Source organism: Haliaeetus albicilla, chromosome 3 (assembly GCF_947461875.1).
Source record: "Haliaeetus albicilla chromosome 3, bHalAlb1.1, whole genome shotgun sequence".
Taxonomy (NCBI): domain Eukaryota; kingdom Metazoa; phylum Chordata; class Aves; order Accipitriformes; family Accipitridae; genus Haliaeetus; species Haliaeetus albicilla.
The window spans coordinates 26,181,032-26,198,391 of record NC_091485.1 but is presented as its reverse complement, the minus strand read 5'-3'; the positions used below and the strand labels follow the sequence as shown (position 1 = coordinate 26,198,391).

Sequence of the window (17,360 nt, the reverse complement as noted above, 5' to 3'; positions counted from 1 at the left end):
CAAATTTCTTTCACTAAAAAACAACCATTTTGCAAAAGGAGTGTTAAAAATGTAAGTAAACATTAAAAATAACTGCTTTTTTGGTGCAATTATATAATAGTTTTTAAAAAAATCACCAAAAAATCTGAAATATGGCTTAATCAAAATTCTGACAGTTTTCTTATATGAATAAAGAATTAGGTTTAAAAGTAGAACCCATATTTTGTTTCCAGTAATGGAAACAATCCACTCTGGAAATGCATGCTTGAAAGAGGATGTATTCCTGTAAATGTCCCAACACCATATCCTGCTGTAATCTAGCAGCATGGGTCAAACCTGATGGATTGTCAACAGCTGGAATTTAACTAGTTCCATATTGATGTGACCTTTTCCTGTTCACTCACGTTTGTTCAGATTTGAAATGTTCTTGCAGGCAGTAGCCTTGAAGATTTATAAAAACCCAGATAAAATTTAAAAAAATCATCCAGTAGAATGAGAAAAATCTCTTCCTCACCTGAGAATGGAAATTATAATTCAGTGTTAGGAATTGCCAATATTACATTACAAAACCAGGAACATTTCTATAGAAGCCCTTACAGGTGAATTTAAGACTGCCTTAAAAGGGTTCATTTAAACTGAATGAGAATCACACTGCACCATTCTTGTTGATGATACAATATTCGTGATCTCTAACAGCATGCATACTACTTATTTTAACCCAACAGGAAGAAAACGTCCTATGACCCATTGCATTCTCATGAGAATTCTAAAAAATAACAATAATAGTAATTAAAAATCTTTTCTCCATTTTCTCCTTGGAAGTTTAAACAACTCTTTAAATAGAGGAATTTCTAAGATCTGTTTGATTCCTGAAATACATATGCAAATGGAAGAAAGGTGTACAAAAGCATAGTATATTTCCTCCATTCCCACCACCATAGACTCAATACAGAATACTAAAATACTGGAATGACTTGTTAGTTAAATGCTGGACATAAACTAGTACAAAAGAAAAACACAATACGTTCTGAACAATCATTATGCTGTGTGCTGCAAATGTAGCAAAGGATTGTTCTCCCTTTTTGGCTCATGAAGAACAAAAATTCCTGGAGTGTTGTAATAACAAGAACACAACTAGAGCCAAGTAGATCATCTATCTGAGGCATTCTATATATCTCAAGATGCATTCAAAGAGACATCAACAACAATCTCTCTTCATGTAACCTGAATTGTAGAAGTACAGAGAACAGCTGTTTCCAGCACGATAGTATTTCCTCAGACTGTATTAGCAGATATATCTACACCACCAAAACTTCTCTCAACTTATATGACTGTTCTGCTAGGCTTCTGACATTATCTTGAATAATGTCACTGAGGTTGGCATTGCACATTACGCAGAAGATGGTGAGGTCCCTGCACTGAAGGACCTCTGCAAAAGATGCCCTGCATTAGCAGACATGCAACCTTTCTCTGCTTGCTGGATACCTTAGTAAAGAAGGTGAAAAGAGGCAGAAATCTGATGATCATTCAGTACCTAAAATGAAATTCTCAGACATGGACCAGTGCAGGAGTGGGATTCAAGGACACACAGAACACCTGCTTCAGAACACACCTTAGTGCTACTGATTTCACAGGGTTGGTCCATTAGTTTCTTAATGTAAGGAAGCCTTAAGGTCTTGAGCATTGATTTTTCTCAAGGACCAAGACATAAAAATAACAAGCTATTTAAATGAAATAAAAATCCCATGTACGCTGGTTATAATGAAAGGCTTTGATTTCTTGTGGTTGCAAAAAGTTCAGCACCCCTTTCTTCAGTAACCTCTCAGTAGGACTTGAGGCACCCTTGCAGATCCAGAGGCTTAATAAAATACTCCTGACAGTCAGTAGTTGGTAATCCCCAACAATGTATTTTGCAGATGAAATTGTAATATAAAAAAATGCCAACTAGAGAGAGCTGAACCAGCTTTTTTGGCAGTTGCCAGCTACTCTTCTGGGTTTGTGGAAAAGCAGCTATAGCAGAGGTGTAGAGAAAAGCCCGTGTGGGCTTTAGCTCCACTGAATGTGTTCCATACAGTTTAACCATGTACACGTATATACAGCAATGCTAATGGTGCATAAACAGTGACTGGAGAGGCTCCCTCTACACAGCATGCCAAAGTCATTCCTTGCATGCCAGCTTCACAGTCTGGGGTGCAGAAGCCAAGAATAAATGCAGGACTTCCAGTGTTGTTCAGTTAGCACTGTACATGTTGTATTCGTATCACTTTTTCATTTAACTAGCCACTGACACTAAAAAGCTACAATTTTATTTAGTTATGTAAGTCAGTGCCTGCAAATATGCCTTGTTGACATGTCTGGAGATGTTAAGTCTTTTCTCAATCAGTCACAGTCGATGGCCAGGACCAGAAGGGAGAAGCTCTCCACACTTCACAGGCAGTATTCTGGAAAGAAGGAACACTTCCAGAAATGAAAGGGTAGTCCATTGTCCAGGTTCAATCGGTCCTTGGTCTTCTTGCCAAGGCTGCAGGCAAATACATTAATGATTGTCAGTTACTACCCTGAAATTTCTTATGCAGCCACTTTCCATTGGGATTTGGACAAAGACCAACTCAATGCTCATAATTATTTCTTACATATGGCCTATTTCTTCACAGAACACTGAAGCTATTCATATGGGAAAGGATTTGTACGATTCAGCCCTCAGTTGTCCAGGAGATAAACATCCCCTTACGAGGGCTGCAGCCCAAAGTAAAAAGAACACAGTAGTACTGTCAGCACTGGAAGGAAACACAGGGAAGTGTGGAGGGTTGGAGGCTATCAGCAGAAGTTCTGCTTTTACCATACTGAGTTCAAAGTGAGTATTTAGGACAACGTATCATAACATGAAAGTAACGTGTAGGAATGAACATGGGAAGGGAGGTAGGAGAAGCAGAAGTACAGACATGGAGGGAAGGCAGATCAATGAGTGGGAACAAAGACCTTCCTAAAGGGATGCTGAAGAAGAACCAGAGGAAGACAGTGTCAGGAAAGCAAAGGAGAGCAAGACTTGCAAGACTTTTTCTGTATATTTTAAGAATAATACCAAATTGATACCAAAAACATGTTTTAAAGCCGACGACACAGATCATTAATGCAAACATAAGAAAAAAAAATGCTGAGCCATTCAAAAGGTCTTTAATTAAAGCTTTAAGAAAACACAACACATTGACTACATCTTAAAGGACAACATATAAGCAAGAAAGGATGTATTTACGGTATTTTCCTGATTAAGGCTGGCAGCTCAGCTCAGAATGAGCTGCTTGCGGTGTGACTGAGGAATAAATGGAGCATGCATTACCTGATACAACTTTTAGAAACTTCTATCAGACAGCTGCTACTTGATCAGCTGAAGCTGTGTTAATCTAGAGTTCACAAGTAGATTCACCTTACTGTGGTATAAGCCAAAATCAGCTACCTTCAAAGCATAGTATTTTGTGGCATGAACCCCAATCGGCTTCCTGCACAAACTGAAATACTCAGAACAAGAGTTCTCTAATACAAAGTAACCCAAGATTCTCTGTGCTGTTAGCATCCCCATTTTTGGGTACTGCAGGGAAAATACTGTACCTTCCCCAGACTTAAAAGCCCCTTTTCTCCCCAGTGCGAACCAAAACTGCAGAGCAGGGGTCAGTGCTGCTGCGGAGGCAGAGCTGTGCAGGGGTCCCAGAGGAAAGGCTTTGTCTCACTACTGGGGCAGTTCTGTAGGACTGCAGAAGCTTTACACAGTGGTTCTCGTGCCCTAATTTGTAGGGCTTCTCAGTGTTATTATAAAGGTTACAAAATTCCACAGCAGAGCTGGGTCTAATTTCAGGGTCAGCAGTAATATAAAGTCATCAACAGTCAAGCACAATGACTGCAATGACTATTTTTGGAAGTCCAGTTCAATGCAGATGAGTCTCCCACCACCTTGACAGTTTCTCCCTACAGGAGAAGGGCCTACAGGATACTTTATATTTTAGAGAATGACAGCTAAATTAGCTGTAATTTCAGACATATTTTAAGAAATTACATCAATCTTTTGTAAGTTTAGAACAACTGTTTTTAATAACAACAGTTAGCCAAAGCTGATTAATATTCCCAACAACAAATATTGTTTGTAAAACTATGGACATAAAGGATTGCTATCAAATATAAGAATTAAACCCGTAAGAAATACCTACTATATAAAAGCAACTCAGAACATTTGCCAAACTGTGAGAATTATTACAAAATGTTGACATGCTTTAATTGGCAGATAACGTTAAAGCATAAAGTCCTCCACAGGCCATACCACCGATCTTACATTTACAGTTGAGTTTCCCTCCCTCCCTAATAAAAAGTACTAATTTGGACATTACATTCCACTGTGTGCCTTTAATTTACAACAGTGACTAATAATATCTAAAAACTATTCAACATATCAGTACACAAGACTTCACCAAGCCCAAGCCTTTCAGCGCTATATTATTGCCACAAAAGCACAGTACAAAAATGACACATAACTAAAAGCAACAGTAAAATTTGTGGACTACACTTTTTGAAGTGTAACAGTTAGACATTTCTTTTTCATCATACACTATCATGCTATCCTGAACCTTCATCTTCTGAAGACTTAGAAAAATACCTGGGGGGAGTATTGCTGTAATATCTGCGGAGCATTAAGCAAGCCAAAGATGAGGGCACACCTGCTAAAATTAGGCAATCCAAAGAGTCAGGGGAAGGGCAATGAACTTCAGTCAGATATTCTGGATTCAGAAGTTTAAAATATGTTGAAAACTACATTGGGAATATCAGGACCAATTAAAGGAATAAATGAGACTTCATTTGATCCAAGTATTTTAAACAAGTCGGGAATAGCCACAGTATAAGCAGGTATGTTAACAGGATGGAGAAACTGCCTCAGGGATCGACATTGTAATTATTATTCAGAAGGACTGTGATTGATTAGAAATGTAACTATAGTAGAAAAAGTCAGAAAAGGAAGTAAAACAGGGCTTTTGCTTTAAGGTTTTTGCTTTTTCTCATATTACAGAGTACAGCAAAATGAGCATTTTTCTAGCAGAAAGATTTAACATCCTGAAGGGATTTTGACTTTCAAAATCACCCGTAGCCCTTGTGGAACAGAAGTAGCAGCAGGTGGGTGTTCTATTCCAACTCCATGGTACTGAGTGCTCAAACTTCCATCATGGTGCAACTATGCAATTAAATACTGTCATCAGACCATGGCAAAAGGCTCCACTGGGACTCCGCTCTCAGTCTTAAAGATATAATGGCAGGAACGCAGTAAATTAAAAGCTTTTGACACTGCACTAAGTTCTGCTTCCTCTAATTGTGAATATTTGGTGACAAACTTACAACTCAGTCATTGCTTCCCTGCACACATATATACCTTATTCTTTGTCATGTTTTGCACATGCAGAAACAATTCCATATTTTGTTTGCAGAAAAAGGTGCCTTGTGTCAAAATAATGAACAGGACAACTATTCAGTGAGGAAAGCTATATCCCTGCTATCTTTTCAGTATTACAGACTGTGGTTCTGCAAGATATTTAGGCACACATCTAACTTTAAGAATATTTATTTTTCCTTAAAAAACAAACCCTTCATTTCAGCTCACTTGAGGGGAAATTGCACTCTGAATATTTCTGGCTCTGTCAACTACTGAGAAAGTCTGCATGACTAACACACATTAAACTCTTAATTTTTTGGACCCTGAAACAAGGTAAGGTGAACTGGGGTCTCAGTGTTTACCTGTTCACTTGACTGTTCACTTGAGTAGACTTACTCTGTCACAGTATTTAATTTTCTTCCTCATTATTAGTATTGTGCACTACTGTTTGAATTTGGGGTGTGAGAATACTAGGCAAAATGTCAAAAGTGAATTTCAAGTTCAAATAAATGCTGAGATTAAGGTTTAACTGACTGAACGCAGATACGAGAGAATGTCCGTGAAGGGGGGGGGAATTCACATGAATCCTACTTAACCCTCAGCCCACCAACTAAAATGATCCCTTCCTGATCACAAGACCTGAAGTCATTTTGACCTTTGTCTTGGATTTCCCTCATTTCAAAGTAAGGGAGTTCAGAGTCACTTCTCCAGGTGACTTTTCCAGAGTAAAGAGAAACACACAGCTTCCCGCTGAGAAATCCTTTAATAACTACAGGAATTTTAGCACATAGCGGTTGGTCTCCAAGGAGTCTCATGAGAAGAGGGCACCGAGTTCATATCCTTCCTCTGAAGGAAGGAGGTTTCTCAGAATTTTACTCAACACATAAAAGATAAAGTGTCTGTCAGTAGGTCTGCCAAAGAAGCTAACAAGTACACAGGAGGAACAAAAGTTTTGGATGGAGCAACGTGCTACACAAGTGGATGATGATGCACAAGTGTTGGTCACAAATATGCTGGACTACACTGCAGGACAAATTACAGCCTGCAACCTAATCCCGCATCTTGCGGAGACCACGATGGATGCAAGCAGCTCAGAAGGTAAGGTCTGCTTTACTGGGAGCTAACTGCCTTCCCATGCCTATTCACAGCACCCTGCTCTGCATTCAGTCTCCCTACACGGTATGCCCAGCCTGAAAGACACACTTCCCTACAGTTTGCTGGGAAAGAATGACTGAGCAACTCACTTCAGAGGAGCACAAAGCATCAGGGGATGCAACACTCCTCAACTGTACAGTCTAATCGAAAGAGCAACACAACTGCTGTGGGCTAGGCTAATGTGGATGCTGTGGCCTAAAAATTCATCAGCTGCTACATAGCTCTCCCTTTTTTTGTGGTACAGTGGAAAAAAGCAATCAAGAAAACAAGTGTGTTACTAATTTAATTAATAATGCGAATTCAAAAATCACAGCAGTTTAGTTTAACTACCGACATTCTCTATCTTAAGTTGTCTGGCCTTTCTGCTCTGCTGCTATACCAGATCCAAAAACACTGAATGAAGATATCCTCAAAACGAGAACCATTCCAGTCATGTGAGGGACAGGAGCATTAAAACCCTATATAACAGAAGATGTAAATAATTTGCACCCGAATCCCTGACAAAATGGCAGCTAAGTCTCACAGAGAAACATTTTTCCTTAGTTATTCCTCCCCTTGCTGTCAACTACATTGAATACCTATTCAAAAAATCCTGTCCTATATAATCAGTCAATAAACAGTTACTACTGTCCAAAATATATATGCATATGTATACATATATTTTGCACCCCCCAACATATATTTATAGTCATGTATTTTCAGCTGGTGTGAACTTGCAGAGCATAACTAATTTCACTGGATCAGCGCCCAATTATAGCAGCTGAGAATTCATCCCTATGATTTAAAATACAGACAGATACAGAGGCTTTACTGTTAGCTACCTGCCTATCACTTGCAGAGGAAAGATGGGTGTTCATGTTATTGTCACATTACTAATTCACATTACACTGGTTTTGCTGTCACTTCCTTTTCAGACTATGTCATCAGTATTTTTCTATCTATCTTGAAGATCTTGCTGGGATGATAGAGAAACCAGAAGGACCACTGAGGCTAAAATAGACTCCAAATATTATTCTCAAAATGTGTGTATGGTAAGAGGTCATGAAATCTCTCTCTCTCTCTCTCTGTGCCCATGGAAAAGTAGAATATGAAAGGGAAGGTAGAGCCCCAGTTTCAACTGAGCAGTCCCCCCCATAACCTCAGGTTAACAAGTTACAGTCTCTGTGCAAGAAAGCAGAGTCATTAAATCTGTGTGATGCCAGTGGCAAGCACCCATATCATCAAAATTCCTGAAGGAAAATAATCACTTTAATAAAGTTAACTTGGTAAAAAAATACAGAACATAAACCAGACAAAAAAACTGTGGTGTTGGAAGTTAAAATCATCAGTTCAAAGATCTCTCCCAATTGCAAAGCTTGTATATATATGCAAGAAATGATCAAACCTCATCCAATAGCTCATGCACTTACCTGTCCCAGATCTAAAGTGACATTGACTTCATTGTACTTCAAGCCCATAGAAAGAGGAGGACTTTGCCACCAGCGCTCTGTGCCGTCAATTGCATTGGTTACCGGGTGAGCTTTACTGGGATCAGCAGCATTGCAATAATCACAAAACTGTCCCTGAAACACAATAAATTAAAAGGGTGGTCTCAGCTGAAATCTTATGCACTGCAGAAGCATGCTGTTGTTAACTGAGATTCTGAACTAGAGTGCTGACTAAAAATGGGGTTAAGTTTTGTTTCTCTGTTTATAGACTATAATTTTTAATGTATAAACTATTCCCCTGGCAATTAAATTACACATTTCTACCCTGAAACACACTAAATTTTATGTTACAAACTAAAATTTCAGAAAACTCTTTAAAGGAAACTACAATAAGTCTTTCTTTATTAACAAATTTATTGATACTTTGGTGAAATTACCTATATTACATCTGCAGGGGTATCTGCAGGAAATTAATGAAACAAAGATTCTTAAAACTGGATTAAGACCAACACACAAATTATCCTCAATTATCCCAAAAGACTGTGAAATATCCACATACGTACATAGCCTGGTATTAAAAAAAACATAAAAAATAATCTGTCTGTTACTTGCCTAAGTCTGGTGTTACAATTTTATAATAACTGCTTTCATTTTTTCATGCCATTATAATACATTCTGAATCAGAGACTTCTGAAGAATACGTACTCATGAAAAATGCAATGGATCCTTTAGAGTATTCTCTTTAATTTTCCCTTTAAAGAATCCCCTTGTATCTTCATTTGCAGAAGTTACTGCCCAATTTCCAGTCCACAACTAAAGCCACACTTCAGAGATGCCCTGATAATCTCTCTTTGATAGTTTCTAAAGCTCTTTGTACTCTCTGTACAATAATGATGAATAAACTTCAGGAAACTTAACTGTCTTTTAATTTGGCATCTTGGCTTCCCCCAAAAGTTATATTTTTATCTTCAAGAAACTGCATTTTACAGTCTACTAAGATTAGTGCTGAAGTGTTGTAACTAGTTATTAAGGGATATTTTTAGCGTCCCATTCACTTCTTACTCCTGTCACTGGGTGGAGATAATCAGTGAAAATGCTACACTGTGCCAGGCACAGATCTTTGTACAACCCCAATAGAAAAATTATATTTTCATTAAATGGCAGTACCCTCTTAATGGTTACTTCAGTCTGACAGTTGCTTAATCCATTCAGCCTGTGAGTTCCTGACACTGTGTTGGACCCATGTTTTAAATAACATAGTATTTACACCATTCTTTTTATTTAGCTAAGCATATTTTCATCAAAAAGATGTGACAAATCTTTTGTTGTTTCCAAACCCAAACACAAAGTATATTCCTACCTTTTAAGTATTAACAGAATCCCATATAATGGCCTTTATTTTGCTTGCCACTGCTGTCCGAGTAACCAGTGTAAAGTAACCAGAGCAATCATACTTGTCCACTTTTAATAGAGGAATAACATTAAGGCTCTCACATGCTGGGTACAGTCTTGCAAGCTTGGTGAATTTAAGATGTTTATCTCTAGCAGAATTTCTTTAACATCTGCCATAGTTACTAATGGTCTGAAAACTACTCCATCATTCACATGTGATAAAAATACATCATCTTGTGTCTTTCAAATACAAAACATAGATGTTCACTGAATATTTCTGCATCAGTACTAATAATTTCAGGATCCGCATCTAGCAATGGTTCCATCCTCATCCTGCTCTTCCAAAAGCCCAGAATATGACGTTGCTTCCAGAAGACATGGCTACCGTTAGCTGTTCTAATTCAGCACTGCAGGTGTCAACCTGGCTGAGGGTTAACTCTTGAGAATTCAAAGAGTTGCTTAGAGACTTACTAAATCCTCACACACATAGGTTGGTTAACTATGTCTGGGGTCATGTTATAACACGATTCTCCTCCAGCTCTGTTAGAGAAGATGGCTTGGCTGATTTTCATACTAGCTACAATATGCCAGGACGCTGCTGGATTCAGATACAGTTTGCTGCAGTAGACACCACATCAGCCCATGCTAGCTACAGGCAACATCGCCAGTGTCTGCAGTGACAACAGAGAACATCCTGTCACTATCTGCAAAATCAATACACTGAGAAATCAATTTATGCACCAACAACTGCAGTTACCACCGCATCAGAGCATCTTTCCTGACAGATGCATACTTGGAGTTCTGACATACATGTGCTACAACAGTACAGGCTTCCCTAAATAGTTTTATAATGTGCACGAAACATGGTCCAAATTCACATTCACAATGATCAGGCTGGAAACACACAGGCAACAGTTGCTGCTACAGCAGTTTCAGCTCTGATCTGGAAACAGACTCAAAGAAAGGCTGAATGAGTAGAAAACAATGGGGAGCATTAAATGCAAGCATTACATTTACACACGGCTATGTGATTTCAGTATACCAGAGCACTTGATCTGAACTCAAGATACCATCTTTTTCTTTTGGGCACATAATTCAAAGAATTTTATTGCAACAGATGGAGTTTCAGTTATTTAAAGTACATTCCAGCAACCCTGCCAACAAGGCAGCAAAACAAAAAATGAAAGAAAATAAATTATTGGCCAGAGCAGCCTCCCCTGCTTCCCACTGGCAGTATCTCAGGCACGCCACACTCAGCCTGTCTGCTACAGGACACGTCTCCAATCCAGGAGACTGGGGCTCGAGACTTTGATTTTGGCTGCAGTTCATCAGGCAGGCAGGTGTGCATTTGCTGGTGACCTTGTCACCCTCCTTTCCCCTTGTTCTCCTGAGAGAAGGAGAAAACTGGAACTGCATGAAGGAGCTCGCTGAAATATGCCGGTGTGGACCAGAGACACCCAGGGATGAAAATGTCTCCCCTGTAAGTTATAGAAAGTGGCAACAATGAAGGATTTGTTCACTATATTTAATACCTAGCAGTTCTGCGCCCACTGGCAGGGCAGGACAGGTATGCGGTTTAATTCACACCGGCACACCACTGCGAACAGATTGGCAGACAAAACCAGGCATGCCATTTATCTACCAGTTGCTGAAATATTTTACACTGCAGTGCATCTCTTCACTCAACAGTCTTCTTATTAAGTCATTGTCCCACTTGCCAACGTGCTAAATAAGGGAAATGTACTGCTTTCCACAGCAAATGTCCAGCACTGCCTTAAGAGCCTCGGTTGAGCTGCCCATGAAGGGACTGTCCACCCCACCGATCACCTCACAGAAGAGCTTTAAATGACCTCTGAATGCTCTTTCTGGGTTTGCTGGGTACTACATTAAAAGACACATCACCAAATGACAAGCTGAATGAGAGAGGCCAATGGCGGAGCAGTAGAAATTAAGCTGGGACTGCTCTTTCTCTCTTTGCCTTATTTTCAGTGCTTGGGAAAGCACTGGCAACAGAGCTGTCTGCTCCCTTCATCAGAATGAGGGTCACCCTCTGCACCTTCTTTCCAATTTCCCTATTCACAGAGCAACAGCTGCAATCCACCCTTGTAGAGACCCCAAAGGTGAGCGACTCAAGCGTACAGCATTGCTTTAACTTGAACTGGCCTGACACTGTGGCTATTACACCTATCACTTTATGTAAAAGCCGCATGACCTTCCCTCAGATTCTTAAGAAGCAACACATGAATACTTATGCTGATTTTAAATCCTTCTATGTAAGCTCAGCTTCTGTAAGAGTTTAATGCACTTCTCTCCAACTTTCCACAGAAGAAGAGATTCTCGTATCTACAGTGTCTTTGAACTTGTGAGGTGGAGTGCCTCGATAATACGTACGTTGTACTGTTATCGTATTTTCCATGGCTGGATTTCCCTGGCCTTTTGAAAGGCTTTCCAACCTTTCTTGAACCACAACAACTACTGATAAACCACAGAAGTATTCATGTTATGTATCTCAATGGGGCTTTGTTAAAAACAGAGAGAAATGCTGCTGTATCCATGCTTGCCCAAACACTGTAGAAGGCAAAACATGCTTCCTTGTGCCAGGGCTGAGCTATCAGTAGTCCTTCTAGGAACTTGAATCAGGCATGAACAATAACAGCCCTCTAACCTAGGACCTGTAAGACAAATATTTTAACAAGAGGAAGTCCCCCACACACACTTCCTAGCCTCTTCCTATATAGAGGAAATCCTCATTTCCAGCTGGGTGTTAGTATATAAAGGGAACAATTCCAGAAGACATCAATGGCAATGCATCACACAACAGGCTTTGGTCCACTTGCTTGACATGTTTATTCTGGTGTCTGCTTTGCTGATTTTTGTTACACTGTGATTTCTGATATTCCAAGGCACATTAGTGTGAGATTTCACTGTGGCAGTGGGCTATAGCACGTTGCTGAGAATGTGGCAGAGATGATTGGGCTTGCTATTCACCTGGTGGTTTCAGGCAATTTTAAATATGGGTGTTGTGTTCAGTATGGAAGAATGGATGCCTAAGCTTCAGAGGTGTGTTAAAACAGAGGACCAAGCAGTATCCTGATCATCACAACCCGTTTTTTGTAATCTTAGTTTAAGCATGTAATACCTGTGGCCCAGTTTTACTAATAGGAAAACTGCGTATTACTCAGCCTGTAAGCATCTCCAAAGCACTTTAAGCTTTTTATGATGGAGGGCACTACACAGATGTAAGGTAAACTGAGATTTCATGGTGAGGCAGGGAGACATGGCAGAGAGAAGTTCAGGGCAAAGCATGCTGCTGGATGTGGCTGCCTAATGAACTGTGAGGGCAGGCTGTGTGATGGTGTATGCTCCCTTCCCGCATATGACAAGGAGTACATACGCTGCACCATTTCAGCCCTCTCTGCCTCTCTTGAGCATCTGTCCCCATTAAAAAAAATGAGGAGAAAGACACTCTTATCCATTGCAACCTCTTCTGAGACCAGATACAAAGGGTTATTTCACTATGAAAACATACAAACACCTCATAAGACTTTGAAATGCTAACCCTTCTTCCAAGATGCTAAAAATTTACTTGCATTCTTTCTGTATTGCCTGGAGTCAGAAAGTGGACCTTAAAGCTTTCAAAATCCCTTTCAAATTGCCATTTCATTCTGGCTCTCTTCTCCTCCCACCAAGAGAGAACACAAACAAAATAACTTTGGAAGGTCTGAGGATTTAGGAAAGTCCCCCCTTTAACAAAGTTCTGATCAAACTGATACTGAACATCCATCGCAGTACATCACAGCATTTGGTGCATTTGTTACTCCTTCCTTAACAGACATGTTCATACAAGTTTCTAACAGAGGAAGAATATATTTCCATTAACCCTTTGCCAGGAGTTTTGCCACTTACTGTTGTCTTTCTCGTGACTGGCAGAAAATGCATGTAGTAATCTTATGCTGTGCTAGGAGAGAACATCATCATCCTCACTGTGCTGCGTGCTTGTCCTGCCTGTCAGTGTCCCAAGGCATCTCTGGCTTCCTCCCACAAGCAACGCAAGGCATAGACGAGAAGCCTCCCATTTAGTGCTTGTAAAATACCACAAAGCCACCCGACTAAAACCGGACTTCTTTTCCCACCGCTGGCCCGGGAAGACGCCCACTCTCCAGCGAGACGTTACCAGTGCAGTACGTCCCCCATCCATTCCCCCTCCACGCCAGGCTCGCTGCCTTACTCCCAGAAGCATCACGCTGCTCTCCGCGGACCGCAAAACACCGCGTGGGTGCTCCCTAAGCCACCTCTAGCCGCCCGGCGGGACGAGCGGCTCACACATCCCCGGGAGCAGCCGCGGCACCGCGGGCGCCGGCTGGGGCTGCGGGGCCGGGGGGCGGCAGCCGCTCCCCGCGGCGGCGGGGGGTCTCCGGAGGGTCCCGGGACACCGGGCGGCGGGGGGGGCGGGGGGGGCAGGGGCGACGGCAGAAGCGCCGCTGCCCGCCTCCACCCTGCCCAGCGCGTCCCTGCGTGGGGTCCCGCTGGTCCACGCTCCCCTGCCCTGCCCGTGGCACTCACCCACCCAGGAGAAAACGCTCGAGAAAACGAGACCACGCACCCCAGAGTAACGCCAGCACCGCCGGGGTGGGGGGACACACGCCCAAGAAGGACACACACAGTGCGAGGGGAGGGGGGGCCCCGCCCGGTTACCTGGATGGCGCGGCCCAGGGGGGCGGCGGCCGGCCCCCCCACCAGCTTGCAGTACAGCTCCGGCCGCCCGCCGCCGCCCGCCGCCGCCTCCCCGCAGGTGGCCGTCGCCCAGATGCTGGCTGCCGCGGCCAGGTTGAAGTACGGCGGGTGGAGGCTGAGCCCCATCCCGCGGGAGCCGGGGGGGTCCGGCTGCGCGGAGCAGAGGGTGAGGAGCGGCGGGACGAGCGCCCAGAGGAGCGGGGAGCCCGGCGCCGCGGCCATCCTGCGCCGGGCTCTGCCCTGGCCGCCCCCAGGGCGGCCCTATAGCTGCGGTGGGCGGGCGGGCCGGGCCGGGCCGGGCTGGGCGGCGGGAGGAGGAGGAGGAGGAGGAGGAGGAGGAGGAGGCGGCAGGGGGCTGCCCGCGCTCTCCCGGCCCGCGGTGCGCGGCCTGGGGCGGGGCGAGGCGAGGCGGGACGCAGCCCCGGGGCGGAGCGGGCCGCGTCCCCCAGGGTCTGCGGGGCGGGACGGGGAAGGGAAGGGTCTCGGAAGGGAAGGGTCTCCGGGCCGGTGGGGCTGCCCCAGGTGCGTGCTCTGACGCCGGGCTCGGCGGGCGTGCTGAGAGGTGGTGCCCCCGGCCCCGCCACCCCACGGCTCAGCGGGAGCTTTCTGATCCCCCCCCCCCAGCAGTGTGCGGGTTAGTATTTTTAACAGACCGTGAAGAAATCTCGGAGCGTCGTAAAGCCGCGACCTGTCATGTCACATACGGGCTGTAAAAGTAAGGTTTCCCAGCTTTCTCCTCGCGCAGGGCTACCTCCGCACCAGGTGCGCCCTGCTTCTACCGGCGGGCCCTTGGGCAGGCACCCTGCGCAGCTCTGCTGCGGGAATCGCAGCTCCTCCTGCCGTTTGCGGTGCCCTGAGGCTGCTGGAAACCGTGCGGCCCGGGCGGGCCACCCCGCCGCCGTGCACAGCCAGCGCTCCCCGCTCCTTGTGAAACGGGTGTTCCTGCTCGTCCAGGGCAGACAATGAACCTCCTGTCTTTTTGAAGGTACTTGGCACAGGCTTTGGATAACACAGAAGCTGGGGGGGAGGTTGGGGCCGGGGAAGGAGGCCTAAGACCCATGTCATCTGCAGCACGAGTTGCACTGCTTGATGGCATCGCTATCCTAAGTTTCACAGCCATTCCCATTTCCAGCCCCACGCGCGCTCGCACGTTCTCTTAATAAAATTCGCTGGATTCAGGCGCAAAGATACGGTTAGATACACATACCTCTAATATTTCAGTAGTGATTCATGTGAGCAGCAAAGTATTTCGTAGCTTTATGAGGGCTTTGCACAGCACTAGCAAGGAAGATCCCTGGTACACTGTTTCAGGAAGCACCAGCCGCAAGCTATTGATTTTGTCTGCAAGAAAATATCACCACGCTTGGTTTTGTGCAACTATGACTTTAGCACACCATAGAGGCATATCTGTAGGAGACAATTTTTGTGTCCTCCATAGAAAAGTTGGCTTTCATAAATGTAGCATGCTGCCAATTTAAATATATCTATTCTATCCATAAATGCTTTCAATTTCTAGAGCAGCTTAAAAATATTCTCCTTTTCCAACTGTGACATTGTGGAAAGAAAATTATACATTGAATACAAACAAGCAACACTATCTTAAAATGTTCCATTAAACAAGATGCCGCGCTATCAGACAGGATATCCACTGGTCTTTTCAACCTATTTCTTGAAAACCTGTTAAATCCTACGTATACCCTGGAGTATATCAGTTTTTACAAATGGACATCTGAAAGTATCATCTGATGTAAGTGGTCTTTAAGTCCAGAGCAAGCAAGCTGTTACAAAGGCCTGCCATCCATTTAACTTGCTGAGCATCCTTGTCCTCTTCATTGTTAGAGGGATTAAATCAAATTGAATAAAAGCTGAGAAGAGCATGTTCCTGGTGGAAAAGAAATGTTTGGGTACTTTAAGGGAAATCCATTATAAATGTAGGCAACTGAAAGTGTTTCTGGATCTGTATTATTTTAACATAAACAGATTACGTTACATTAGTAGGACAGTATGTTACAAACAGATTACGTACATTACACTACTATGATTATAGATCATTCTTTGTGTTCGTGCTTTCTATTTTAAAAGATGTTCATTTAAGAATGGATTTAAAATTTCAAGTCAGGACTGTTTGCTCCAAAACAGCCTTGCTGATACAATTTCTCTGTTTCATTCTCTTACTGATATGTGAGATATATCTCATACTGCCATTTCATCACATATTTAGGACTTGGCATATTCAGCTCACCAACAAGAAACCTGCAGTGAAAATGAGATCGTCAAAAAATAGCCTCAGTGAGTAATACCTGTGGTAATATTTAGCTCCTACTTAATAGAATTTATCAAAGGAAAGGGAAGGTGGCACCAAGTACCCCAGAACTTAAGAGACAGCAAAACTAGCACAGATGAGGACTTGTGAACTGTGCTATGTGAGCTGCACAGCAGGTCAGTGGAAAAGGGAGGAACAAAACCTACAATTCCTGTGCAGGCTCCACATTCACTGTCCTACATTGCCACACCAGGTGATGTGGGAATTCACTCTTTCTTTGAGATAGTAATGATCCAATATGCTAGCAGGTAGCTAGAAAGTCTCTCAGATGAGATAGATCAGAGTCTCTACTAAGTGATCATTAAAAATTAAATTGTGCATCTTGTCCCCTCATAGTAGTTTCATATCTGGCATTTATGTTGAAGCCAGTCCTAAAGATTTAGTCTGTGGAAGAGTCTTCCTGCTAAGTACTGGAGCTCTCTTCACTCTTTCAAAATTATAATCGGTTAGGCACATCTGTAGCCTAGAGTGTATATACCCAACCAGAACATTTCAAGTTCAGATTAGGCTCCCTACTTTTATCAAGGATATAAGACATTTATCACCTCCTGTCATAAATGCTTATGCATGATTATTATTCAGTTTGTATCTATAAGTAAACTTTCATTAGTTTTAGTACGAGATTTTTGCACTACACCTAGGCTAAAATAAGGTTACTCACACGCGCTCTGGTTTAACAGCAAAATGGTGCAGTGTACATTTATGTGCTGGCAAGTCCTACGTCTCCACTGAATTTCATCAGGAAAGATGCATTCTGTTAAGGTCATTTTGGTCTCTGCTTTTCTGATTAAAATATCTTTTTCATCTTGCAGAAATTTCTTATACCACAGTATTTGAGGACCCTACCATATCACTTTGAAAAAGAGAAATTATCCCTTTATTACTGGAATACTGAGGCACACAGAAGCTAGGACCAAGGTCTAAAATGCAGTTCTGTCAGCAG

At 42.8% G+C, this 17,360-nt stretch overlaps 1 protein-coding gene across 1 annotated transcript in view; it reads right to left on the bottom strand.

Moving 5' to 3' along the window:
• LAMA3 (laminin subunit alpha 3) overlaps positions 1–14,339 on the bottom strand; it is a 121,207-nt gene extending 106,868 nt beyond the window's left edge. The window contains exons 1-2 of the mRNA XM_069779178.1: positions 14,056–14,339; positions 7,951–8,103 (exon numbers count right to left, since the gene is read on the bottom strand). Of these exons, the coding sequence (XP_069635279.1) occupies positions 7,951–8,103; positions 14,056–14,316 (414 nt within the window). The 5' untranslated portion in view covers positions 14,317–14,339. The remainder of the gene's footprint in view (positions 1–7,950; positions 8,104–14,055) is intronic.
• Positions 14,340–17,360: the final 3,021 nt, after the last annotated feature.